Genomic DNA, 27,858 nt, shown 5'->3' on the forward strand with positions numbered 1-27,858 from the left:
CTACGCTTCTGGCAGCATCAAATAGCTCTAATGTGCGACATAGAGAAAATGTTTCACCAGTTTCAAGTCCAAGAGAATGATCGCAACTACCTCTGCTTCTTGTGGTGGAAAAATGGAGATACAAACACACAGCCACAAGCGTACAGGATGACAGTACATCTGTTTGGTGCCGTCTCCTCCCCAGGGTGTGCAAATTATGGGCTAAAACACCTAGCCAATGAGAACAGTCTTGCGTTCCCACTAGGTTCTCAGTTCATAGCCAGAGACTTTTATGTGGATGATGGAGTAACAAGTGCAAAGACCGTAGAAGATGGTATACGGCTGGCACAAGAGGCTCGTGAAATTTGTGCAAAGGGTGGTCTGCGGCTACACAAGTTTGTATCGAACAGCGATGCACTTCTAAACAGCATACCAGCATCAGAACATGCAAAGGACATCAAAACAAAGGACCTTGCTTTCTCTGAAACAACAGAGAGAGCACTGGGTATTCACTGGAGTATAGAAAGAGACTGCTTCACATTCAACTTTGTGCCAAGAGAACAACCTCCTACACGGCGTGGGATGTTGTCAACTGTAGCAACTATATACGATCCTTTGGGATTTGTCGCCCCCTACCTTCTCAATGGCAAAAAAATCCTGCAGGAGATGTGTCGTCAAGGTACTGGATGGGATGACCCACTGCCTGAACATCTAAGGCCACGGTGGGAGTGTTGGAGAAAAGATCTCATCAAACTAGAGAAATTGCAGATAGCTAGATGTTATGTGCCTGGTGGCTTTGGAGAAGTGGTGAAAAGGGAACTGCATCATTTCTCAGATGCAAGCACCACTGGATACGGACAATGTTCATATCTAAGACTGATAAACAGTGACAGAGATGTTCACTATGCTTTTGTCGTGGGAAAGGCTCGTGTCTCTCCCACAAAGGTCACCACCATCCCAAGGTTGGAACTCACTGCAGCAGCAGTCTCAGTCACAGTGAGTAGCCTGCTCAGAGAAGAACTACTGTATGACAATGTGGAAGAGTTCTTTTGGACAGATTCAAAGGTCATCCTAGGATACATAAATAACGAAGCAAGACGCTTCCACACCTTTGTCACGAATAGAGTACAGAAGATTCGCAATAGTACAATCCCACAACAGTGGTTTTATGTTCCCACCTGTGAAAACTCTGCAGACAAGGCATCCAGGGGAACAACAATGGATGAACTACTGTCATCTGACTGGTTCACAGGTCCTAAATTCCTGTGGGAAAGGGAAATACACCACCCCACAAAGGAGAGTATTGAACTTCCAATCGGAGATCCAGAAGTGAGGAAGGTGCAAATATTACACACACAAACAACCGAACATGTGAGTCTTGCTGATCGACTGGTAAAGTTTTCATCCTGGCCTCATGCCATCAGTGCTGTAGCACGTCTCAGACGCCGTCTGCTGAAGGATAAATCAAAGGCACACTCTACTGTAAGTGAACGACAAAAGGCAGAGCTTGTAATCATCAAAGCTCTCCAAAGACAAGCATATCGGGAAGAAATAAAGTTACTAAGCAAAGGTAGACCATTACCGAGTAACAACAAACTGCACCCTCTTGACATGTTTTTGGACAGAGATGCTGTGCTCAAGGTGGGAGGACGACTGCACCACTCATCCCTTTCAAGCTTTTTCAAACACCCAACTGTCATTCCTCGAGAACATCATGTCGCAAAACTGATAATTGCACATTGCCATGAAAGGGTTAATCATCAAGGCAAAGGTATGACAATGAATGAAATCCGATCCAATGGCTACTGGATTCCCAGACTGGGTCAAGCAGTTGCATCCTATGTTCGCCAGTGTGTGTTTTGTCGTAGACTTAGGAGACCTGTGGAATGTGAGAAAATGAGTAATCTCCCAGTGGAAAGAATGGAACCCTCTCCACCCTTTACCTACTGCGGCATGGATGTTTTTGGTCCATTTCTGATAAAACAAGGACGGAAAGAACACAAAAGATATGGTCTCCTCTTCACATGTTTCTATTCTCGTGCCATTCATGTTGAGATGTTGGATGATCTTACAACTGATGCATTTATCAATGGACTGCAATGCTTTATCGCATTACGGGGCTCGGTCAAACAGATTAAATGTGACCACGGTACCAATTTTGTAGGCGCCAAAAATGAATTGAATGCAGCTCTACAGGAAGTTGATGCTGAGAGACTAGTAACTTTTCTCACAGAAAAGCAATGCGATTTTGTCTTCAATGCACCTCATGCAAGCCATGCTGGTGGAGTGTGGGAGCGACAGATAAGGACTGTGAGAAATATTCTGAACTATACACTCAGCCTCTCGCCTAGTCGACTCAATGACACTTCCTTAAGGACCTTTTTGTACGAGGCAGCAGCGATCGTAAACAGCCGCCCACTCACAACAGACAACCTCAACGATCCGAACAGTTTGGAACCACTGACTCCTAATCACCTCATCACCATGAAGGCTACCACCGCTTTACCCCCCCCAGGAAGGTTTGTTCGGGAGGACCTGTATGGACAAAAGAGATGGCGCCAAGTGCAGTATCTGGCAGAGCAGTTCTGGAGCCGTTGGAGGAAGGAGTACCTCCACAACATCATGGTCAGACAACGATGGCACAAGCCTAAGAGAAACATTCAAGTAGGTGATATAATAATGGACATGGACGAAACACAACCACGATCTATGTGGAGGCTCGGAAGAGTCTCAGAAACTGTAACAGACAAAGATGGGCTCGTAAGACGGGTGAAGGTATTGCTTGGAGATAAAAATCTGAGCAAAAGAGGTGAACGCGTGAGTAAGGTATCTGTGGTAGAACACCCAGTTCACAAGTTGATTCTGCTATTAGAAGCTTGTTAGAGATAAAGTTCAATATAAAACGCAGGAAGGTTTATAAGGTCATAATTTTCTGTAAAAGGGTCAGTTCATGTAAGGAAATAATTTGTGTGTTAAGTTAAAGTGTGTTAAAACACCAAATTATTTGGTGGGAGTGTGATGACCCAAGGGTAAAGTTTATTTCCATTAGATGGTTTATTGTGCTTTTATTTTTGTACTTCCTTTCAACCCGGAAGTGTATCGAAAAGGACTGTCAGAAGGTAACTTGACACGGTAAAAAACGAGGGTGAGCAAACGCAAGGAGAAACGTGATGGAGCTCAAAGGGGGAGAGAAAGTTTAGTTTCAGTCGAAAGTGGCTACAAGGTACGGTAAATTTATCGAGGAATATGTTGTAAATAAGCATGTTATGTCTTTAGTAAAGAGTAGAATATTAAGTTAAAACCCATAAGTAGTCTGTGTTCTAATGTATTATTTATTTATTATTATTATTTATTTATTTATTTGCCCCTTTTTCATAGCTCTTACGTTGGTTTGAGAACGGCAAAAAATCAATAAAACCCCTAAACCATCAGTCCGGGCTAACTGATTTCGACTGGAAGCTACAGTCACCAAATATCAATGCTTCAGTCTTGACCCACACTGCTTAGTATCACACTTACAATACCAACCCTGAGGCATGCCCTCAACATGCATGATGTGATGCAGTAGGGGATGCACAGTCTTTTTAAAGTGCTGTATGATTGTGTTAAAACTGTCAAATTTATGCTGTGAAAGCCACATGGCTGAGAGCACCACTTTCTCTGCGCACACACATACACAGAGCCACACACCTAAGGCACTTTATGTATAGGATACTGTACAATAATGTACAGTTTTCCATTCATACTTATAGTATATTGTAGTTCCTTTTAATTTTTTGGATGTTCTGTTATACCGTGCAATTGAATTACGAATCTCTGTCGCACAAAAACAGAGAGAGAGACTGAGAAGGCATTATTTTACTATTTTTTGCTGATATAATAGCATTTTCAGTGCATCTGTACCGTGGCTTTCTTGAGGACACAGAGGCTGTCGTGACGTTTTATGTCTGCCAGTCTGTTCACAGTGTTCTGGTAGGCCTGTTCAGACTCCAGAGCTTTGGTGCGCAGTTCTGTTCTGTAGCGTGTCACCCACAACCTGCAGACAGACAGTAAAAAACAAACAAACAAACAAATCAGAAAGCACTGTAAGACTTATTTGCATAAAGCCTGAAGGCTGTCGTTATAAGCCAACCGTCTGGAGCTATACTCACAGTATCGTTCAAAGCAAAGAATAAGGTGATGCAAGTGGACAGAAGTACTGTGTAGTGGATACATTACAACCAGGACATATCATGTCTCATTTGGAAGAAAACTGACCTATTTGTTAGTTTAAATGATAAGGCTATGTAAACTTGAGTCTTTACTGTGCTGGTTCCACAGTGTTAGAAGATTGGAGTTATATCTTGGCTCTCCCCCTGGGAAACAGTTTCCCAGTGATTACTTGACTTAATTATACACACTGGGAACAGACATTTTACCAGACTGAGGTTGCTTTGGGTATGAGAGGGACTAAGGGAGAGGAAAGAGGAAAAACAAAGAAGAAGGAAAGAAATGCAGAAATGTTTGAATGGTACTGGCAGGATTGCTACGATCACTTAATAAAAATGTGTGTGTGTGTGTGTGTGTATATATATATGTACAGGCCAAACGTTTGGACACACCTTCTCATTCAATGCGTTTTCTTTATTTGAATGACTATTTAGTACATTGTAGATTCTCACTGAAGGCATCAAAACTATGAATGAAAGGAGAATGATGGAGTGCTGCGGCAGATGACCTGGCCTCCACAGTCACCGGACCTGAACCCAGTCGAGGTGGTTTGGTGTGAGTTGGACTGCAGAGTGAAGGCAATGGGGCCAACAAGTGCTAAACACCTCTGAGAACTCCTTCAAGACTGTTGGAGAACCATTTCAGGTGACTACCTCTTGAAGCTCATCCAGAGAATGCCAAGAGTGTGCAAAGCAGTAATCAGAGCAAAGGGTGGCTATTTTGAAGAAACTGGAATATAAAACATGTTTTCAGTTATTCACCTTTTTTGTTAAGTACATAACTCCACATGTGTTCATTCATAGTTTTGATGCCTTCAGTGAGAATCTACAATGTACTAAATAGTCATGAAAATAAAAAAAACGCATTGAATCAGAAGGTGTCTCCAAACCAATAGGAATAAATTGTAATCAGCTGAATATCTATGACGCTTTTTCAATAATTATCCGTCAGTTCAGTCAGTTGCACAGGGCATGTGCTGTCATTAACAAGTATTAGTTTACTTTGTCAGACTATGTGGCATTAGTATAAGATTTTTTCCAGTGTCTTCAAGAAATCCATTCCACAAAGATTTTCAAGGGGATTTTATAAGTGGTGGTCTACTAATGGTTTGATGCTTTTTCCTTCATTGAATAGTTTCAGAGAAGCGTTCATGGATTTCAGGTTGGTCTGTGGCTGCAGATGTTCCATATCCATCAGCTGTAACTTATTTAACAACAGAGAGGTAAGATTTCTGTCTTATCATTGTAAAGAAATGCAATCTTGTTGTCTACAAAGTAATCAGAATGCACATTTTTCTCTATAGTTGTGGTATCTTGATGAGGTGTATGAAGTCCATGAATTGCAAAAAAAAAAAAAAAAAAAACTACCTGTAGAGTCTCCATCTGTCTGGTAAGCTCAGAGTCCAAACATTAACAATGGCTTTCTCTTCCTGTTCGGTCATAACTGAGGTCTCTTTGAAATTGTCTTTAATTCGTTTCATCATCCTTCTCTTCTGATGCCTTTGAATCTGCTCAGAAAACAATACAGCAAACAATGTGAAGTGCACATGCTGGTTTCCACTATTCTTTGCCAAAAATGTTTTACAGCTAAGCTAAGTTTTAAAATATGTTTTAAAACAAACTGGAAATGAAGAAATATCGAAGAATACCCGTTGAACTTTACCTGAAAATTTCCGCTATCTTGCCCAGCCTCAACATTCTGCCCAGCCTCTATTTCAGCTTCATCCAGGTTCACAGCCAGTACGCGTTCTTGGAGTTTTTTGACAAACATCTCCTTTTCTTTTTGTCTCTGCTCAAACTTATTGCCTCCGTTCTCAATGATGTCGTCAATATATCGCTCGCGCTCAATTAGATCTGCCATCTCTGAGATTTCAATGAGGTCATCGTCGTCTTCTGTGACTTTCTCCGTTGCTAAAAACAAAATATCAGACGGTCACAGGACAGTAAAAGTGCAGATTTCTTTTCTGGCCTGATTTACTAAGAACCTAGACAGCAAGTGCTAAATGATGTGGGCAATCAAAACATATGCTCCTTGGAGTGCAGACAGTTTTGCAGGTGATTTATTAAGAGTAAATGTGCAGTTGATATCAGGCGGTAATGTGATGTAGAAAGTATGTAAATGAGGATTTTTTTGTGTGTTAATGTCCATTGTGCAAAATAGAATTAAATCAGGGACTTGTAACTATGCACCTTTGTTATGCGCAAACTCTGCCATGTAATTGAACATGTTCATATACTGGCAATAAAAAACTATCACCTATTTAAAGACATTTAATTCTTCTTCCATCCATAGTATTTTTGCAAACTGGTGAACAATTATGCTGCATTTTGCCAGTGGAGTGCACACAAATGGCATTGCACAGTTATTTGTTCATTCCACCATCAGAATACAGCATAATTATTCACCAGTTTGCAAAAATACCATGACTAGAATAATAGCTAAAGGCCACACAGAGGAAAATGGGAAAATTGACTCAAACCATTGTGAGTCGATGAGTTTTGTAACTATTTGGAAGGTCCGCATTCAATAAAAGTCATAAATAGATGTCAGCGGCCACTTCAAGCATTTAAAGTTACCATGCACTCTGCATTTATTGGCAGTCGGAGCAAAGCAATCAAGAATGGGCCATCCCTGCTCTGATATCACGCAGAGGCATGCATTCTCACCAGCATGGGGGTGTTCAGGTGCAACGTGTAACCAAACAAGGAACGAAGTAAACTGACAGAGACCAATTTTGGAAAAATACATTACCGTCTCTGGCTTTATATAGAACAGCCGTCAAGGAAAATATAGACTTACTGACCTTTGTATGTTGCCTTTAAATTTTGAAATAGGACATTTTACAGGTACGTATATATATTTGTAATAGCAGAGCATGAGCGTGTTCATGTGCTGTGCATCCTGTACACAAATTTCTTTTTAACCTTGATAAATCATGTTGCTTGTGCAAATATGACCCAGAATTTTGTGCACACAGGTGGACACACCTCAAATTGCATATGCATGAATCCAACCACGCTAGATGGATAATAGGTGCTATTTTGTGCATTTGACAGATACTATCCTCATTGTAAAATGTTAGTAACTCAGCTTGCAGGTGTATGTGCAAGTGCAGTAGTGTTTGCACATATTTTTACATGCATAAGCCTGCAGTAAATCTGACCCCTTATACTTGTATTAAAAATTATACACAAATATCACAATGTCCACAATAGTCATCAAGGAAGGACCCAAGGTAATATTTAGCCCACTTTTGCTTGTTTTTCTAGAATGTGTAACAAGCCTCTGGAGTGTTAATTAATTATTTATTAAAACTAATTCCATTAAATTAGAATTAGATTTGGTCTTTTGCTCTTTTGCTTGATGTACTACTTTTATAATTAAAAGAAAAGAAGAAGACAAATTTGTTTTAGTGCAGTGTGACTTAAGAGGGGGAGAAAAAAAACCATTACGTTCAGTTTTCGTTGCATCCTCTGTCTCCCTCTGCAGGAAGACTGTGAAACCCAAACCCAACCACTCCGTCATGATGCTTTGGTTCTTCTTTCTGGGATCATAGTAGATGTCCATGATCTAAGTCATTTCAGAGCAAAACAAACAAACAAACAAAAAAAAAAACGGTGAGTTCTTCACTTGATCATCCGCCTATCTTTGGCTCAAATGTTTTAAAGGTTCATGTCAGATTTGCTAAACGATCCTGAGCAAAAAGAAAGCACATGCTTATTATTTTTACTATTATTATTTGGCATTACTCACAGTTTGTAGACTTTTCCGGTGGGTGATTGACATATGCTTTGTTAGGAAGGACTCGTGGACGATGCCTTCATGAGAACACTTCAGCTGTGTCCTGTGACTCAGGATGTGTACCTCCTCATCACGCAGCTCCTGCATAATCTGGGAAAAGGTTGTGAGTTCAGTGATTTGACCCCAACATGGCACACATGTAAAACTTCTGAATGTGTTTATAATGTGTAGCCAACAAACTGATTACTGCTCAAAGACAAACTCACCTGGCCATATGCCGCGCCCAGGTGACGCGGCCGCGAATCTCTGAAGCAAGGTAACTGAATCAGCTCCCTCAGGTTGAAACGTTTGAGGACCTCACTGTTGCTGCGACCTCCAACTCTCACGATCCCTTTTTGCAGAAATTTATGGATACCTTTGATTAAGAGAGAAAGAAAAGTGCATTAAAGCTATTTCACAAAGCAGGAGTTGATAAAAAGGGGCACTCAGAGAGCGCAACACCTGCATCGTACAAGTATGGCGCAAATTCACGCAAATTAGTTCTATATGATACAGTGATACAGTTAATATATAGTTCTGTGTGGCTGTGATATTTGATCGACCACTTTACACTAAAATAACATGCAATCATTCCACCACATTTAATCCATATTGGCTCCACGATGTCTGAGTGAAACTCTCATGACCTTGAGTTTAATATTTCATTTTTAAAAGGTCATGTAACAAATAGAAAGATGACATGTAACATCATATGAGTGTTCTGTAGTCAACATTGGTGTATCTTTACCAACTTCTTCAATAGCCTTTCTAAATATCATGCATCTACACATCCTGACCAACCCATAAAGTGTAGGGCCATAGGTATGTCCGTGCCTGACCTGGGTGGGACAAATGAAGCACAAACAGCACCCCCCCATCTCAGATTTATGGGGCTATTCCACAGAATAATCACGAATAGCAAATTGGGTGCATATTGCAGCATCATACAGTGAGATAAATAAGTTATTTAGTCCACTGTTGATTTTGCAAGTTTTCCCACCTACAAAAATGGAGAGGTCTGTAGTTTTTATCATAGGTATCATTTACTTGTGTGAAGCACCTTGAGGCAACTCTGTTGTGATTTGGCACTATATAAATGAAAATAAACTGAAATTAAATTGAAAAAAATAGGTACACTTCAACTGTGAGAGACAGAATCTAATATATACGTATATTCAGAAAATCACATTGTATAATTTTAAAATAATTTGCATTTTATTGAATGAAATAAGTATTTGATATAGTAGAAAAACAGACCTTAATATGTGGTACAGAAACCTTGGTCAAATGTTTCCTACAGTTCTTGACCAAGTGTGCACACACTGCAGCAGGGATTTTGGTCCACACCTCGTACAGATCTTTTCTACGGGCCTTATGTCCAAAAACATGCATGGATTTAATACTGAAACATGGCATATGGCAAAACCGAGAAACTGGCATAAGCACAAAAATATATATATGTAGATATATCAAAGTGAGCGTAGACATGGATCTAAGCATGTTCGGTTTGTACATCCCAATCAATGTGGAATTGAGCACATGCACCAAACTCCTCCCTGGCCATGCCTTCTGAATATGCAAATATATTCAAATAGTTTGGTTGTGTTGTGCTGATGGTACCATAAGTGTGAGGTGTAGTGTGTTTGATGACATCTGCCTTTGTCTCTGTGTTTTGTTTGTATAAATTAAAGAACTTTTAGAGACAATGTGCAAAAACACCAAAAGCTGTGGCTCAGTCAGCATTCTCTCACGCAGCTCGCCACAATGTAAAATGAAATAAGTGCATCCATGTGTGTAAATGCAAAGTTCAGAGCAGCCCACACACTGAAGTAAAATATTAGGTGCACGGCGGCTGACAGTGTGTGACATTCACAACATTACACACCCTTTTATTGACAAATACTGAACACAGTCAGGGGCTTGTTAAGAAGCTCTCTCGTTCCACCATCAAGAAAAAGAAAACACATTAATAACAATAATAATAATCATAATAATAGAAAAAACTTATTTGAATGTGCACATGCCCAAATGTGCCCATGCTGGTTTTCGTTCGGAACAATTCCAAAACCGTACCAGCCTCCAGCCTGACGCACATTTGCGCATCACATATGATTTGAATATTGATGGAATGAAAATGTTTGATGGCACCTTTATAGCAATATGTGTGCAGTCAATAGCTCAGATTACATTAGGGACCTTGCGTGCCCTGCAGGATTTTAAACCATGATGGCGTAGTGTGTCACTAATATAATCTTTGTGACTTTGGTTCCAGCTCTCTTCGGGTCATTGACCAGGTCCTCCCGTGTGGTTCTGGGCTGTCTCAGAATCATTCTTACCACACAAGGGAAGATCTTGCATGGAGCCCCAGACTGAGGAAGACTGACAGTCATCTTGTGTCGCTTCCATTTTCTAACAATTATGCCAGCAGTTGTTTCCTTCTCACCAAGCTGCTTGTCTATTGTCCTGAAGCCCATCCCAGCCTTGTGCAGGTCTACAGTTTTGTCCCTGGTGTCCTCAGACAGCTCTTTGGTCTTGGTCATGGTGGATAGGTTGGAATGTCATTGACTGAGTGTGTAGACAGGTGTCTTTTATACAGGTAACGAGTTCAAACAAGTGCAATTAATACAGGTAGAGTGCAGAATAGGAGGGCTTCTTAAAGAAAAACTAAGAGGTCTGTAAGAGCCAGAATTCTTGCTGGTTTGTTGGTGATTCAATGCAGTAAAATGCAAATTAATTATTTAAAATCATACAATGTGATTTTCTGATTTATTTATTTATTTATTTATTTTTTTTTTATTCTGTCTCTCACAGTTTGACCAAACTGGAACAAACTTGGTATACAGTACCTAGTAGTTACAGCCATCATGTGCACCAGATTCGAAATCGGGATCCAATTTTTCAAAGAACTACAGAAAATGTCTGACCTCAAATTTTTAGAAATTTCATCCCGAGTCACAAAATCATTGATAGTACATAGTAAGATCTGGGTATTTAAAGTCTTAATGGCTTCAATCATGTTCAAACTTCTTTAAAGGGGAACTTGTAGTGACTATGGTTTGAATCTTGTTTTATCATGCTCCATCTTTTGAAGCCAAAGCAGTGTTTGTTGCAGTTTTTGTTCAAAGTTGAACAGCTCAAGGTCCTTTCTTTTGCTTTCGGGGGGTTGCCAGGTCTGAGCTTTATAAACCAGCCTGTTCAGATGCAAGACAGATGAAGCCATTTCATCCTGGTTTTGCACTTTTTTGGATTGTGGGCAATTGCAGTAGAGAGCCACCCTGTGGAATAGGCCTGTAAAGAGTTCTAAAAAAAAATAAATTCAGACAACACACAGTTGTCATGGAGGAAGAAATGACCATTGGAGACAAACTGTTTTTTGTGCTCGGCTGAAGACATGTATTTTGCCTCCAAAGTTGGAAATTTTAACATGGGATTCTATGGCAATGTGCAGCCCCCCCCAAACAGCCATTCAAGAAACTACAACTTTTTCCATTTCCAGGGCTTAGTGTATATCACAAATGTCTATGTAATCTCACACTTGGGCATTGATAGTTGGGTATACTGTTCATCCTTTTTTATAAGCATCAAACCAAAAACACAGCACAGTACGTCCTGCTGGCCACTTTTGCACCAAGGTGTCCTTTATTATTTTTCTGAGCCATCGACATTGTACAAACTCATGCTTCTTGTTAAAATTCTTCAAAAGCATAATGCATGCATCCACTGATAGCAAGAGGAGCCTGATACTGCTCTTTTACTAGCTGGACTGTTATGCCACAAATAATTACATCAAAAGTTTGAAGCAATCAACTGGAGCGTGTAACATTGTAATTTCGTTCTAGATCAGTAGTTGTGTTGGATGACTGGGGCAAGATAAGTTTTAAATTATAATGTAACATTCACAATGACATTCTCAGAAATAAAATGTATATGTACAGCAGTGACGTGCACAGGTGATGCATCATGGAAAGAAAAAAATTTGAAATTAATAAATAAATTAAATGGTTATATTTATCCAGTGATTTGTACTATAAAGTAATTTTCCTTATAACTTCACCAGTTTTAGATTATTTTTATTCAAAAATCACAGAATTTTCACATTTGCCATTCAAATACTGAGAAGAGACGTGCGGTGAGGCAGCAGCCAGCTGTGCCTCACCTTAGGGCCCTGTCCCACTGGGGAGAGGATTAATTGCACATGAATTGAGTATACAAATTGTGGGCGATCGTTATCGTCTGCAACAAAAATGGCCAAAAATGACAAATGTCCCAGTATGAATTACGGATATATTAATAATATATAGCGAATATATGATGAACAATCACGGTTATATAACACATGTAGTGAGGAAACTGACACATTGAGATTATCACGGCAGTATTACGGGTGTATTATGAATACATCGTGCATGTGTTGCGCGTGCACGGCATATGCATTGCGATCATAAAGGAAGCACACGCGGGCTGTCGAAATCACTATTCACACCAACAATACAGGCTCTGGAGCAACTGCTGGACTTGGACAAGTTGATCACAGAGTTAATGTTCATGTTGTCATGCGAGGGTTAACTGTTCATGAGTTCGGGGAGCGGGAGGAGGGAAGCCGCTGGGGGTGTGAGACGGTGTTTTTTTTTTTTTTTGAGAGTGTCACAGAAAACAAACGTCAGCGTGAGTTGTGGATAAACAGCAACTCTTCCTTTTGTTGGTGTTAAATAAAAGTCCTGGATTTCAGCAGCTATTACGTCTTTGTGGATTTACACAGCCGGACCGGCACTGACTGGCAGGTATGTCGCTTTCTCCCTCATATAATACTTTGGGTTTACGTGACGTGTTTGTTATGCATTCACAGATTGTCCGCAAATCAGCTGCAAAGCAGATGTAATAAAAAAGTTTTATTTGTGGCCAATCTGTATGCATTCGCTACAACATATTTTAGTTTGTGATGTGGACATGATGGGCATGATATATATCTGTTTTACACACTGTGTCGGTCCGCTGCCAAGCTGCAAATCCCCATCAGTTGCGGATATCAGCGATTAACGGCAGATATACAGCACATAGAGTGAGTATGTATTGTGTATGAATTGAGTATATATGGAGTATGTAAGGCGGATGTCATCCGCATTCAGATTTTTGAAAAGCTCAAAAATCCTGGCTGTGGACATGCGTGCCTCTGCGGATGATCACGGGCATGTTCGGATGACGGCCGACTCATACAGGCATGTTACACGGATATTGCAGATGTTTGGCAGAGCCATACGCAAATCCTCCTCAATGCCAGTGGGACAGGGCCCTTAGATTGCACAATCACTAGCTGAGCAGTGAGACTGCCCCACTGTCTCTCTGTATGTCACTATTAAAATGGTCAAGCAATTTGGTTATATGAACTTAAATTCCATAGTTTAGATGATGTACATAATATACAGTTTTTTGTCAACAGCTGTATGTGTGCATAACGTGTTTCCTGTGCTGCGCGATCACAAAACGGCTGCAAAAAAGGCACCAAGTGAAGCACACAGTTCTCCTGCTTCATGGTAGGGGGCACTAGTGATTTACAGGGATTCTTCTTGCAGCAACTCCTCAGCTGCAGAATAAGTGACAGCAAGCTCCAAGAACAGCTGTTCATTTTTTTTTTTTTTCTCACCTGGTCTTTACTTTCAGAATGGAGGATTACATATTCAAACTGAAACAATTTTAAAACTGGACTGTCAATCGAAGCAGGAGGTAATAATTAAGGGCCCCTTCACACATAGTGTGAATACTGTTGGGAAGGTGTCGTAGCACGGACCCACAACAGGGGGCGCAAATGAACGGACAATGAATAAGCCAAAAAGGTAACAATTTAATGTTGTGATAATACACAACGAAACGTACAGTAATTTGCACAGTCAATTTAACACCAGGTGATGTGTGGGCAGGCTCGAAGATAGAAGACCCCCGACGAGAGAGAAGCCGCGTCCCACACGGCTTCCACCACCAACGGTCTGAAGAACACCGGAGCCGCCAAGTCCCGAGTCCCCAGGTGGCCTCTGTCTTCGGCTGTCGACCCTGGTACTGCTGGCAGAAAGCAGAAATATGATGAGTGAGTGTGAGTCCGCACACTCAGTAATTCTCAGTCCAAACACAGTTGGGAGGGAGCACCTCCACCTCCAAACTAGGTTATCACTCGTGCAGCTCCTGTTGTCTTCTTTCTGGATGGAGTGAGAGACGAAGACCGTCGTCCTCTCACTATCCGCCAATCCAGTCTTCCACAGACTTCACAGGTACGCGGCTGCACACAGATCACAGTTTAGATACACTGAATAACTACAGCAGAGAAGAATTACCTTGGTAATGGTAGTCGATTTCTCGGCGGGGAGGTGGAGTTGCAGTCCGGCTTTTATGGTGGTGATGATGAACGAGTGACAGCTGGTGCAGAGGATGAGTGACAGCTGTCACTTCTGGGTCTGGCGCCCTCTTGTGCTTGGAGCCCGCACTCCAAGCAGGTCGCCCTCTGGTGGTGGTGGGCCAGCAGTACCTCCTCTTCAGCGGCCCACACAACAAATACGTACAAATCAGGGTGACTCATGGCGGTAGAGCTCACCATGAAACATTTCACTGATCTGCACACGTGCACAATGCCAGTGCGACGGTTTGTGCACGTGACGGTGTCTTTCAAGCAGGAACATGTGCCATGGGATGAGCGACACCACATCACACCGCTGATGTGGAGGAAAATAAAAATAAAAACCAGCTGTATAATTAGTGAATATCACTAGGTTGATATAAATAATACATAAAAGGGGACGCAATACAGAAGGCCACAGTTAAATAACCCTGGTTAAATAAAAAGAATAAAATGCCACGCGATTCAAACCCGCACGGTCTGATTACCAGACAGAAACTTTACCACTGCACTACAACCACTGTCTTGTAATAGGAGAGTGAAATGGCTAAAATCAAGAAGCAGATAAACATATTTTCTAAAAAAAAGAAAAAAAGTGCTGTGATAACTGACAGATGGTGTTTGGTACTGTGTATTTCTGCTGATATGTGACTGAAAGTGGCATATTTGTCATATTGTTGGCTTGTCCTGGTCCTGTGGCACGCCGCTCACAGCCCTCTCGGCCCGACATGTGTCCAGTCAGACATGACATTTAGATTCCCTGCTGCGTGTCCAAATGGATATATGTTTTTATGTATTTCCACACAAGCACACACACGCACATGTCCGTCAAAACACTGGACATGTGCTGCAGCTGTGATGTCGAGAACTGGATATGTCTCAACAGCTGTGGGCAGCCAGCCACACCCCCTGTCCTGTCAGCACACAGACCAAGATGTCACTCTGTATTCAGATGAGAGATGCCTCACCTGTGGGGGTTGGGGGAGCATGAACCACACGCACACGTGTTGTGGGGGGAGCCGACACTCTGGCACGCTACATGTGCACTCGGCAACTTCACAGTCATGGGGCACTTAGACAAATTTCACATCCATCTCGACAGTGATTGTCTGCAGACTGTTTTTGTGATGATAGTATGAATGGCCTTGCGAGCGGTGTTAGACATTCGTGCGTGTCAGTTGGAATTTGGCCGACACCTGCCGCAAGAGGGACTGATGGGCTCACACATGGTGCACTCTGTCTTCCAGCCGCTGGTGTGCGCAAATACTTGTAGAAACAGGTGTAGGAGGCAGCTATGATTCTACACGTTTTGCATATGATTCCTGCTTCATGCAGACTTTCTGCGCAAATTGACCAACTTCACACTATCATCATCTATCTCAGCGACAGATATCTGAAGCTTTTGTACAACAATCATTTCCGCATAAATTCAGCATTATTTCATCATAAAAGGCAGCAGAAGTGATCAGACTGCCGCGGCTAAATGAGCTGCTAGCTGATGCGTTCACTGCGGGTCTGACATTTCAAAGCGTCTTGGAATTTCACCTCATTTCTGCTTAAAACGGCCTCATTGCTGCTTGAAACTGACTTTAGAATGATTTAAGAGGTTTTACCTTTATCGTCTGATGGTTAATAATCCCATTAATCCATTTGATAGCTTTGGATGATGAGACTCTGTCTCAGACATGTGGACTGATTTTTATGGGCGGACTGTTCGGTCTGCAACACTGGAGCTGAAAGGTATGCTTCAGACAACAGAAGAGCCGCTCTTTTCAAACGCATTGGGACACACTAAAGTCTGGCTGTGTGGACGTCCAGCAAGGAACTGTCTTTTTCTGCTTTGTTTTCTCAACTTGTGACAATGTCTGGGCTCAGATGGGATATTACGACCTGAAGAATTTACAAAGAAGTGTCATCACAGATGAGCGGTCGACCACTCAGATTCAAAGCCAGAAAAGGTTCCAAAACATAGAGTCACAACAGGACTGATCAGGGACGACTATCTCCCCTGGCAGTGATCTCCACTGAGACAGACTATTAAACTAAAGGAAGATAAGGAAGACTTCTACAAACAAGTCATTGATGCTTTTGTTCAGAAGGAGCGGCACATGGACTTCATTTATAAGTAAAGGTAAGACCATAATAATGTTTTTATTAAATGTGCTTTCCTGTGTGCTACAGTTTGTAATGTAATGTCACTGATGTACAGAAAATGAATTAATTGCTCTGAAATTAATATTTATTTTTTTATTTATTTATTTATTTTTTTGCAGTGTCTGTGTTACTTGGAATGAGGAAACATTTCTTTCATTGTGGCAAACAGTTATTATGTAATATGGGATGTGCATATTTGTGTCTTCCATAAAAGCTGCTGCTGACTGGAACTGCCAGAAAAAATGGCTTTTAATATCATAGGAAATGGTTTGTAATTCACTTCTCAGATTTCACCCAAAGACACTATTTTAAGGCCATTTTTGCAAAAATAAAAAAAAGTTCCGACCTCCCTCACATGCAACCATTGCTTACCTTCAAGGAACTGATCCAACGCATGATTAGTGTAACACACAACCAGCATTGGGGAAGAATTAGCACTTTTGTGCTGAAGATTCTGATTGGTCAACAGGGCTTCTGCAATCTTAAGTCCAACGTAGGTTTTGCCTGAGAACCAGCAAAAGCAATTCACAGTTGTCAGATTTCAAAAATGTAATTGTACAATTGTTTGGATTATGTCAGTTACATCTGCACTGTGAAGTCAACTGAGTAATCTGTCCAACAATGGTGCCTCACCGGTGCCAGGAGGTCCCTGTATGATGGCCAACTCTTTAGTGAGGGCCAACTGGAAGGCTTTCATCTGAGAATCATCAAACCCCAGGATCTCCATTGGAGGCCAGGCATCAGGCTGCAGGATGTGAAATGGTTTGACTGTATTGTCAGAAGCTGCGATGCTTGACAGATTATAAGTATCTCCTTCAACCAGATAAGCTGGAGGTTGAACATCTGTATTGCAATCCACGATATACCTGCAAAAGTAAGGTAGTAAGTACATCTAATGCTGCATTCACATGTTAGCAGTAGAAAAACAGTCATGTCAGTTGTCACAGCAGAAGTCCCATCTTCTCTGGCGATAGACTGTAGGTGAACACATGAGGCGCAGTCATTTTTCTGTGTTAACAGGAAGGACAATAATTTACTTCATTGAAACGTACAACTGACTTTTTGCATTTTGCACGGCGTTCTATTAAAACAGGAAGAACCTGTTCTGATGGTAACTTAGAAAGTTTACTTTTTTAAGTTTGAGATTAATTCCTCTCTGCAATATCACACAAATTAATCACATTTACTTGATTAAAACTGGATGACTCCAAGGTTAAATAATCAATCTCCTGCTGTCCGACATTTCTCCTCATTAAAGACAAAACATTCAGTTGGTCCTCGTTAGTGCAGGAGGCAAAAGATGACCATTTTAAAATTGCTCACAGCCAGAGATGGCATAATCTTCTGTCACAAGTATTGACAGGCATTGAGACGTCAAAGGACAGTTTGTAATTGTATTTTGAGTTACTTCTGAGTAATCATGCCAAATAAAGTGGCAGTCACAAGGTGTGAGGAGGGGTACACACTGGACAAGATGCCAGTGTGTCGCAGGGCCACATATAGACGGACAAACACAGTCACGCACACACCTATGGTCAATTTGGAGGCACCAGTTCAATTACCCTGCTTGTCTTTGGATGTGGGAGGATGGCCGGAGCACCCGGAGGAAACCCACACAAACACTGGGAGAACATGCAGACTCCACACAGAAAGGGCCAGGAGAGATGTGATCCCACAACCCTCTTGCTGTAAGGCAACAGTGCTAACCACTAAGCAACTGTGCCACCATATTATTTTATTATTGAGTAATATAGCACACTGACTGTATATAAATCCTTTATTTAGTTTTCTGGGTTCACAATTGACTATTGTAAAATGATACAGAAATTATTTTTTTTTATTCTTGTTTGTCCTACTATTTTATTAACGAGTAATTATAGTGCACTTACTGTTTAAAAATATTTGAATGAGGCTTCTAAGTTTGCAACTGACTTGTGCCAATGTTACAGGCAAAAAAAAATTGTTTTTGGTTTGATTTCTGGTTATAATTATAGTACACCTATGTTATATGTTTGTTTGTTTTTTTCTTTTAGTTTGGCTTCAAATTTTGTAATTGACTAGTGGACTAGTGTCAGTGTCTCAGGGAAAAATACATTTTTGTTGGAGGAAGAATGTTTAAACACACACACACACACATATAAACAGTGAGCCAGCCATTTGAAGCAAGCAACTGCATGATTCCACCCAGAAACTTTGGAAGCATAAATAGAATTGATTAATTTACCTTTTTTTCCAAAATGAGCAGCCAGTCTGCTCTGTGTCAGCCTGATCCCGTCAGATCTCAGAAGCTAAGCGGAGCAGGATCTGGTTAGTACTTGGATGGGCGACCTCTTTGGAACACCAGCAGCTGTGTGTGTTTCTCCAGGTAAAACTGGAGTTGCGTCAGGAAAGGCATCCAGCATAAAACTTGTGCCAATTACCAATGCGGATCTGGTTGTATCCGCTGTGGCGACCCCGAACAAAACCGGGAGCAGCCGAATGAACAACAAACTTTTTTTCCAAAATAGCGACACTGTGTACAGTAATTTCATATCTGTACAGAGTGAGGTTTTATGAGATGCCGTCATTTGCGCAAACAAAGCAAAACACTTAAAATGGGCAAACTATTGAAGGCCGTCTAGCTCAACACGTCACGCGGCATAAAAACAAACAAAAAAGAAACCACAGTAAATATACTCACGCATCTTCAACCGCTTTTCCAGGTTCAGGTCGTGGGAGAGTTTCTATTTACGAGGTCTGTTAGAAAACTATCCGACCTTTTTATTTTTTGCAAAAACCATATGGATTTGAATCACGTGTGATTGCATCAGCCAAGCTTGAACCTTCGTGTGCATGCGTGAGTTTTTTCACGCCTGTCGGTTGCGTCATTCGCCTGTGAGCAGGCTTTGAGTGAGGAGTGGTCCACCCCCCTTATTAGATTTTTATTGTGAGTAAAATGTCTGAATGATTTGGAGCTTTGCTGCATCAAATTTTTCCAGAAACTGTGAGAGACCTCCAGGTGGACACCATTCGGAAAATTCAGATGGCTTTCAGGGATGATTTTATAGGGATTACATAGATTAAGGAGTGTTACAGCCGGTTTAAAGACCGCCCACAGCGTCTGAGGGCGCGCCACGCTCCGAGCGGCGATCGACAGGCTGAAACGACCACATCATTTCCAAAGTGAAGGCTGTGTTGATCCGGGACATTGTCTGAACACCACAGAAATGGCAGAAGACATGGACATCAACACTTTTTTGGCACATTCCACTGTTACAGGAGTTTTTGTCATGGAAAGAGGAGCGGAGGGATGAGCCACAGAGCCGCGAATGGCGCGGGACAAAAGCACTTCCGTGTTGGTCTCACAGGACGGCTTTCAGATGGCTTTCAGACGGCTTTTGGTGGCTTTTCAGTCGTGTGACTATCCAAGAAATTGTGGATGAGCTGGACATGCCAGAACATGTCCTGTGAGGCTTCATCACGGCGTTACTTTGCGCCATGCGGCTCCGTCCCGACGCATGAATTCTTGTCGCGATGTCTTGTCGAACAAATTTAATCACTAACGACAAGGATTTTAACTAGACATTGGTCTAGCAGTGGGAAATATCAACTAGACATAAGTGAAGAGTTAATGGTCCGTGTCATCGGGCGACACATTTACGGCAGGAAACATACAGCTGTTTATCATCCAAATATCACGGACAAAGTGACAAGAAGAATCAAAACCACTTACCGTATTTTCCGGACTATAAGTCGCACTTGTTTACATGTTTTGGCCGGGGGTGCGACCTATACTCCGGTGCGACTTATAAATGAAAAATATACCGGTAGGATCTCAATTAATTTACTGTAACAAAACAATTTTACGTGACAGTCGATCTATGTTTTAAAATGGCCACCAGAAAAGGAAATGCAATGCATCATGGACACTGTAGTATGGCGGCCGTCCTATAAGTCACGCTGGTCGCGATAACCAATCAGAGAACAGAACGTTGGACGCGTATTCCTCACCTCACCCACAGCGTGTGAAGCTGACGAATATGGTGCTTGCTGTTATTCCGGCATGGCGAACAAAACAGCTTCAACCCTTGGATATCAGTGTGAGCAGAGTGTTTAAGTTGACGCTGAGAGCTGCGTGGGAGCACCGGGTGAGCGATGGCGGAGGATTAGTGTGTGCACTTGGAAGGAGCTGGCATCGAAGATTGTGAATAGCGTTTGAAGCAGACGAACATGGTGTTTATTCCGGGACGGCTAACAAAACAGCTTCAACCCTTGGATATCAGTGTGAGCAGAGTTGACGCTGAGAGCTGCATGGGAGCACTGAGCGACGGCGGAGGATTAGCGTCTGCACTTGGAAGGAGCTGGATCGACAACGCTGGGTGGTCATGAGCTGCGCAGGTAGGTGCTGCATGGTTCGGCTCGCAATGTGGTCCGCAAAATACAAACATATCTGTAGGTAAAATGCAGCTCACAAGAGGGCACTCAAGGCTTGTGTGACTGTTCCTGCGACTTCTGACTACCATAGAAAAATAAAAATTTCAACGTTACTGATAACAAGACAACGGAGAAGGCCCGAAAAAATGCCACCAAAAAGAAAATCATACTCTGCAGATTGTAAGTTACGACTGGTGAAATATGCATCTGAAAACGGTAGCCGTCACAATATTATCATCTGACCTTTTCATGTTCAGTTAACATACCTGTATGTCCATGGGACTTATAGTCCAGTGCAACTTATTTATGGTTTATTTTTCTTTATAATGATAAAGTGGCTGGTGCGACTTATACTCCGGTGCGACTTATTTATGGTTTATTTTTCTTTATAATGGATAAAGTGGCTGGTGCGACTTATACTCCGGTGCGACTTATAGTCCGGAAAATACGGTACTTATGGAAGGAAATATTGCCTCTGTTGTTCCTCCGTTTGTGGCTTTGCCAACATGCGCAGCTTTCCGGCATATTCCACCTGTTTCTTGAAATTCCATGCACGCAAATCACTAACTTGCCTGGAATTAAAATGGCGACCACGCCTCCTTACTGACAGTATTTACCTAATGGTTTTCATTATGCTTTTGTTTTTATTTTGAAAGTTCAAGAAGTGGACTGATATGTTAAACATGGTGCGAATGCCATGTGAAAGAATAAAGTAAGATAATTTTATGTTTACTGAACAAGTAGACTTTTTTGTTTTGTATATTGTTCTGCAAGCCACTTTTAATTAGAAACTCATCTGCGCACCACTGAGTTTTCATTATCCTTAATTTGTTTGGCATTTTTTGTTGAAAATTTAGCAAGTGAACAATGGGTGTGTTTAAAACTATATTGTGGGTGCTCTTAATTCATAATGTGAAGTAAAACAGCATGCCATGTAAAAGAAACAGTTTTATTTTTGTTTAATAAACTGTACTATGTAGTCAAGACTATATTTAGTTTCTTTTGTCTGTATTAGCATATTTGATATTGGAGTAATCCAGAAGTAATTGAAAGTAATCAAATTACATTACTTTAATATTATGGTACTTGGATTACGTTACTGACTACATTTTTCAACAGGTAACTATTAACTGTATCAGAATACATTTTTAATAACTGGAACCCCAAAAGGATTTTATGGAGGGGATCTTGCAAAACACATATTTTCACCTTTGGACCAACAACTGTTGCAAAAAAGCAAAGTCCACGTTTGAGCTGGGAAACATACCAGGTTCTTACAATGCTGACAGGGAGTGCGCCCCAGGATTCTATTTTGGTTTTGACTATGTTTACCTGACAAGCACAGGCTGTATACCTTTTGTGCATTGTCAAAATCTTTCCATCTTTATCTTTACATGCTGTTTTTCTGCCACAATAAATCTTGCTATCCTGAGCCTATACAGCCTCATGAGCACCAGAGCTGTTTTCTTTATTGCAACATGTCAATCATATAAGCCAAATGCCTTTGTTGTTCACATTTTCCGCTGCGTCATCCCCCCCTAGTGGTGATGATAAATCTATGTTCAGGCATGATTTTGAAAATACAGCTTGTGACAGACAACCAGCATGCAAACAGTATAAGAAGACTTTGAAGTCATCCATCTGCATTAACTCACTGGCCATACCGGGGTCATATAATATGTAAATCTTAGTGATTATCACAGTGACGTCTGCTGAACTTAGTTTGAACCCCTTCTGCTATGCACACCTACCTCTGAAAAGGCAATTTGTCTTCCTCCTGCTCCTGTAGGCCCTCAAGAACATATCGATAGGCCTCAAAGTAGGCAGTGGTCTCCACCATCAGGAACAGCTGGTCTGACTGTGGGATCAAATACATCTATGAGCTTGTAAACAGTGGCGGCTCCAATGGTTTTGTTTAGGTGGGGCTACAGGAGGAGTACAATTAGTTTGTTGTGGCACAACAGAAATGGGAGTAGATGTGCAAATATACATTTTTAAGCAAATTTGAAGTTCATACTACAGTGTTGTTAATTCTTGCATACTATATACAGTAGAGATTTAACAATAGTCATTTAAAAAGAATAACCACCACAAGTGTAAAACCCCAGCTTCAGTGAGGAAAGGTCCTACCATATATTTGTTCCATCCACTCACTAAACCAGTCAACTGCAATTAATTCAACTCTTCAGGCTGATAGATGAGCTAATTAGGGAAACTACCTGATTTAGGGAGTTGGTTAGACTTTACTGTTGTGAAGTGCCTTGGGGCAACTTAGGTTGTGATTTGATGCTATAAAATTAATTGAGCTAAATTGAAGTTTACATGCACAGACAGAAGCAATACATGGTAGGACTTAACAAACCTACAAAATTTCGTTGCAAATTTAATTTTTTTGCACACCATCGCAAATGTTTGCAAAACAGTTTTAAGTGTTGCTAAATTGAAGTTTAGGTGCACAGGTAGAAGCAATACATGGCAGGACTTATCTAATGGACAGAAATTCATTTCAATATTCTGGAACTCTGTCTTCTATATAGCAGCAAGTCTTCTGAGGAAAATCTTCCAAGCTGTCTTCCACAGTGGTGACTAGAAATCTGAATGCCGAAGAAGGCTTGTTCACCCCTTTTATAGGGTTGGGTCCATCAATAGGGGCAAGGATGGTCCAAGATTCCCCTGACATCCGCATGGTATTTTACCAGGAGTTGGCAAAAGGTCCCAAACGTTTCAAAACAGTGGCAAAAGAGTAGCAAATAATTGCTAATCACCACAAACAATGTTGCTAACATTTGCTAATAGTCGCTAATGTTTGGCAACTGTCTTTGGCAAACGCTTTTGCAAACATTTGCACGAATGTTGCTAATTGTTGCTGAACAATGCTAAATGTCGCTAATGACATTTGCCAACATTCGTCACAAAAGCTGTCAGTCCAAAAATCGCAACCTTTATCAGCATTCACCACTTCATGAGATACTAGCTTAAACTTTAAATTGCAGATAAGTTTTACTTTTACTTCACATAGTAATGACTGGGAAACTGGGAGAACTGCATGTTACGGTGACTAGTCAAGCTAACACACATGCAATAAGCAGATTGAACTATTTCTTGTTACTGTAGCGAAGCTTAAAACCATCTCTGCTTAAACTCCCTAATATCTTATCTGTTTTACAGAAATTGCGGCTGCTGGTGATGAGAAACTAAGGCTGGAGATGTGATTATGTATTGCAAATGTTAATTTTCCGGTGGTGTAATGGTGAGGCTACTGAAAATCCTTGGGGAGTGGAACTCCATCAAACTCCTTCCAAGAGATACCTATTCACGTAGATCTGTCTACATCCTACATCCTCCAACTACTGAAGGTGCAGGCATGTGCTGCAATATGATGTATGCAGCATTTACACATTAGATGGTTCAACTTAGACAACAGCATTGTGTACTTTTTAGGGACAGCTAGTTGATAAATCCCATTCCTCACCTCAATTTGGGCCAGCTTGTGTCTGCTTTCTTCTGTAAAAGCAATCTGGACCAGTCCCTTCTTCAGGTTTTCAGGATTGCGGTCTGACACCGCAGCAAACAAGAAGCTCTCAAAATTATCACATGACAGACACACCAAGGAGCCGTACAAGAGCCTCTTGGAATTCTGCCAGCAGACAAACTGTAGAAAATATAAAATACACATTCTTCATTCAACATTTAAATATGTATTTGTCTTTAAATCTGTCATTGAAATGGCGAAAACATGCCATGATACCCCAAGTCCACTGTTTAGGGGAGGTGATGGTCTTATGGTTAAGGTGTTGGACTTGAGACTAGAAGTTCCTCGGTTCAAATCCCAGTCTGACTAGAAAATCACTAAGGGCCCTTGGGCAAGGTCTTTAATCCCCTATTTGCTCCCGGTGTGTAGTGAGTGCCTTGTATGGCAGCACCCTGACATTGGGGTGAATGTGAAGCATTTTGTAAAGCGCTTTGAGCATCTGATGCAGATGGAAAAGCGCTATATAAATGCAGTCCATTTACCATTTATAGCAAATATATCTGGCTCACAAGAGTTTGCTAAAATCATATGATGGTCTTTCAGACATTGAGATTACATTACATACATATATTACATTAATATGTTTTTGCATCCTGAGTGTTGTATTTTTGTTTTTACTAAGAAAAAGCCTAAGTCATGTCTGACTTTTGACAATGCTTTGTGACATTATTTTAGCTAGCTGGACAGCTGGGCTAGGTACAGGGCTTCAAGGACAAATTAACAGTAAATACTAAATCATGACAAAATACTACTCTTAACTCATGCAGAGGTTCACCTGAAGGGGCTGAACATCAAACTTGGCAACATAGACTAAACCAGTTGGCGTGCACATGCAATCCACCAGTTTTGTGTTGAAATACACTCGGATATCGTCAAAGCGCTTTTCCCTCAGTCGATTGTTTCCTCTTCCCACTTCCATCTGGTTCTGCAGCAACTGCTGGATCCCCTCCCGGAGCGGCCGCACAAAGTCCTCCCTCAGCAGCCGGAAGTGAGTGTCGAGGTAAAGGTGGGTGTTGGTGTAACTCTTAGAGGTGAGGTTGGGTCTCAGGAAGGGCCTTTGCTCTTGTTGGAAATCCTCAGGCGTTGGGTAGATGGATATGGTTCTGAAATCCTGAACATCTTCATCATCTGAAGTAGTGGAAATGCAAAGTTTCAACTGGACTCACAAATCAAAAGCGTCTGTCGGCATTTTAAAATACAGGTTTTGAAAAATCTTTAAATTTTAGAGTGGTAGCCGTTTACAACTATGCACTGGACATTACCTGGATTATCATTGCCAGTGAGAAGAGCATACTTGTCCTTGTCAGAGCGGAGGGTTCCATCCCTGGACCTCTCCTGGAGGTGCTTGACCAGGTCTTGAATTTTCTCCATGCTCTGCTCAATGTCTGGCTGGATGTCAACTCCTGAAGTCCTCAGGTGGTTGATGGAGGCTTGGAGGAGCGTCAGAATCATACTCACTGTCTGGACGGAGCTAGCAGGGAAGATGCTGAGCACCTAATATGAAGATCATAATGAAGATCAGTAAGCACTTATTTGGCTACTAATTGAAGAAGTTCAAACAGAAATACCAAACTGTAGAAACAAGTATTTCTGTGGTAACATACATCATTTGAACTACAGAAAAAACAGACATGGGGCATCTTAGAACCTCCGCACCTGTCAGTTGAAATAACAAAATGGCTACCTAAACTTGACTCTTATGCTTCATCATGGTTGGCAAGAAAGGTTTCCTTTGGTTCAAGATATGGCTGCAGTAATTGGCACATACTGTACTTAAGGGTATTTACAGGGTGACCCAAAAAAAAAAAAAACAAAAAACAAACAGAACCCATAAAAATTGTAATCAATCCTACAAAGTACTTTGACTTTAATATGTTTCAGTTATCTTGGTTGCTTTGCATAAAAGTCATGTTCTTTCAAAATTATGCTCCAAATGGTATGACGTGTTGGTGAAATAGGCTTCCAGGCAAAATGTCTTTTCCTTGGTTGACCAAGACATGGCGGGGAAGACGACTGGAACGATAGTTTTCCCCAACATGTCCAGCAAATTCCCAAACAGGTTTGGGTGTGATTCTACAAATTTCCTGTGATTCTACAAATTTCCATCAGACCCACAAAGATGATTAGCAACACTCAAGCTGTCTTAAAAATTGGATATTTAGCAAACTGTTATGTGTCGGACGCAGCTCGGAGAACCGACCAGCGTTTGAAGGACCCAGTATGAAATAAGCAGAGCACGGTACAAAGGCTAACTGAATTTAATACATAACAGTGATACAAAAATAACAGAAAGTGCGGTCTGGCGTGGTGCGCTCCCAGCAGCGCTAACGATCCGGAGCCAGAAGCTGTTCGGACCCAAGGACCCCGCCGACACCCCCCAGGTGGCCGCAACAAACCGAGTCTGTGAAAGAAGGAACCATTATGTGAGTCCACACTCTACACACAGAGAGAACACTTAAAGGTGTACAAACAGCAAACACTTCCTGGCTTGATTACTAATCAGCTTCCCAACCTGCAGGCATGGAACATCCAGTTCACAAAACTCCACTGCAGTGGAAGCCGATACATGACTAACATACAGCTCAATATAAAAAGGTGTGAGGGACACCACATTTACTGACTGTATAAATGTTAGTCACAAAATCTAACGTACTTCAGGAAGTGTGCTGACGAGCGTGAGACCTCACCCCCTCCTCTTTCACAGACCGTGCATCAAACCTTGGACGTTCTCTGCATCCACTGATGATGAGATGGCTCCCGAGACGACGATCTCACCCGTCTGGTCACAAGGTCGAGTCTCTGGCAAATACACACTGTATACTCCAGTCTTAAATGCCACCATGTTCCAATCCATATAGATGCACCTCAGCTGTGAGTCCTGACGAGCCGCAGGTGATCAGGGTGAGGTCCTGATAACCTCAGCAACACAGCCACTCAGTCCCAAATGCAAGCCACCTGGAAGGAAAAACAAAAGACAGAAACAAAAAGGCAGCCAGGCCCCCCAGCCATACAACAGTACCCCACCCTCACGGGAAGCCTCCCGGCGACCACACAAACCTGGCCCAGGAGAAACACCCCCCTCCAGGGACCATGGCTGGAAACCGCATCTGCATTCGTCTTCCAACAGAATGGTTGATGTCCTCTCCTCTGGCTGCATCCTTGCCTTTGTTTCAGTCAGTCACTTAGCACAGGTGTGGCCAGGAGTTCTTAAACCTGTGCGGTCAGCCTTTATCCAACCATGTTTGGTCTTTAGTCATAAAACAAAAAAGACAAACACAAACAACCAAACCACCCCCCCCCTCCCCAGAGGACCGTCCCATCAAACCCCGGGAAGAGGAGAAAAGAAAAACCCCAAACCCAAGCTTACAAACAAAAGTGCCAAAACACCCCCCCCCCAAACGACATGTAG

The 27,858-nt window shown here is 41.7% G+C and overlaps 1 protein-coding gene across 1 annotated transcript in view; it reads right to left on the bottom strand.

Annotated features, from left to right (window-relative positions):
• The window catches only part of znfx1 (zinc finger, NFX1-type containing 1), a 54,165-nt gene that overhangs the window by 20,081 nt on the left and 6,226 nt on the right, over positions 1-27,858 (bottom strand). The window contains exons 4-15 of the mRNA XM_034166075.1: positions 25,712-25,943; positions 25,225-25,577; positions 24,390-24,569; positions 22,669-22,775; positions 17,138-17,370; positions 16,877-17,008; positions 8,196-8,344; positions 7,942-8,079; positions 7,641-7,758; positions 5,851-6,098; positions 5,556-5,695; positions 3,883-4,015 (exon numbers count right to left, since the gene is read on the bottom strand). Coding sequence (XP_034021966.1) covers positions 3,883-4,015; positions 5,556-5,695; positions 5,851-6,098; positions 7,641-7,758; positions 7,942-8,079; positions 8,196-8,344; positions 16,877-17,008; positions 17,138-17,370; positions 22,669-22,775; positions 24,390-24,569; positions 25,225-25,577; positions 25,712-25,943 — 2,163 coding nt within the window. The remainder of the gene's footprint in view (positions 1-3,882; positions 4,016-5,555; positions 5,696-5,850; positions 6,099-7,640; positions 7,759-7,941; positions 8,080-8,195; positions 8,345-16,876; positions 17,009-17,137; positions 17,371-22,668; positions 22,776-24,389; positions 24,570-25,224; positions 25,578-25,711; positions 25,944-27,858) is intronic.

The sequence above is a fragment of the Thalassophryne amazonica genome, chromosome 3 (assembly GCF_902500255.1).
Source record: "Thalassophryne amazonica chromosome 3, fThaAma1.1, whole genome shotgun sequence".
NCBI lineage: Eukaryota > Metazoa > Chordata > Actinopteri > Batrachoidiformes > Batrachoididae > Thalassophryne > Thalassophryne amazonica.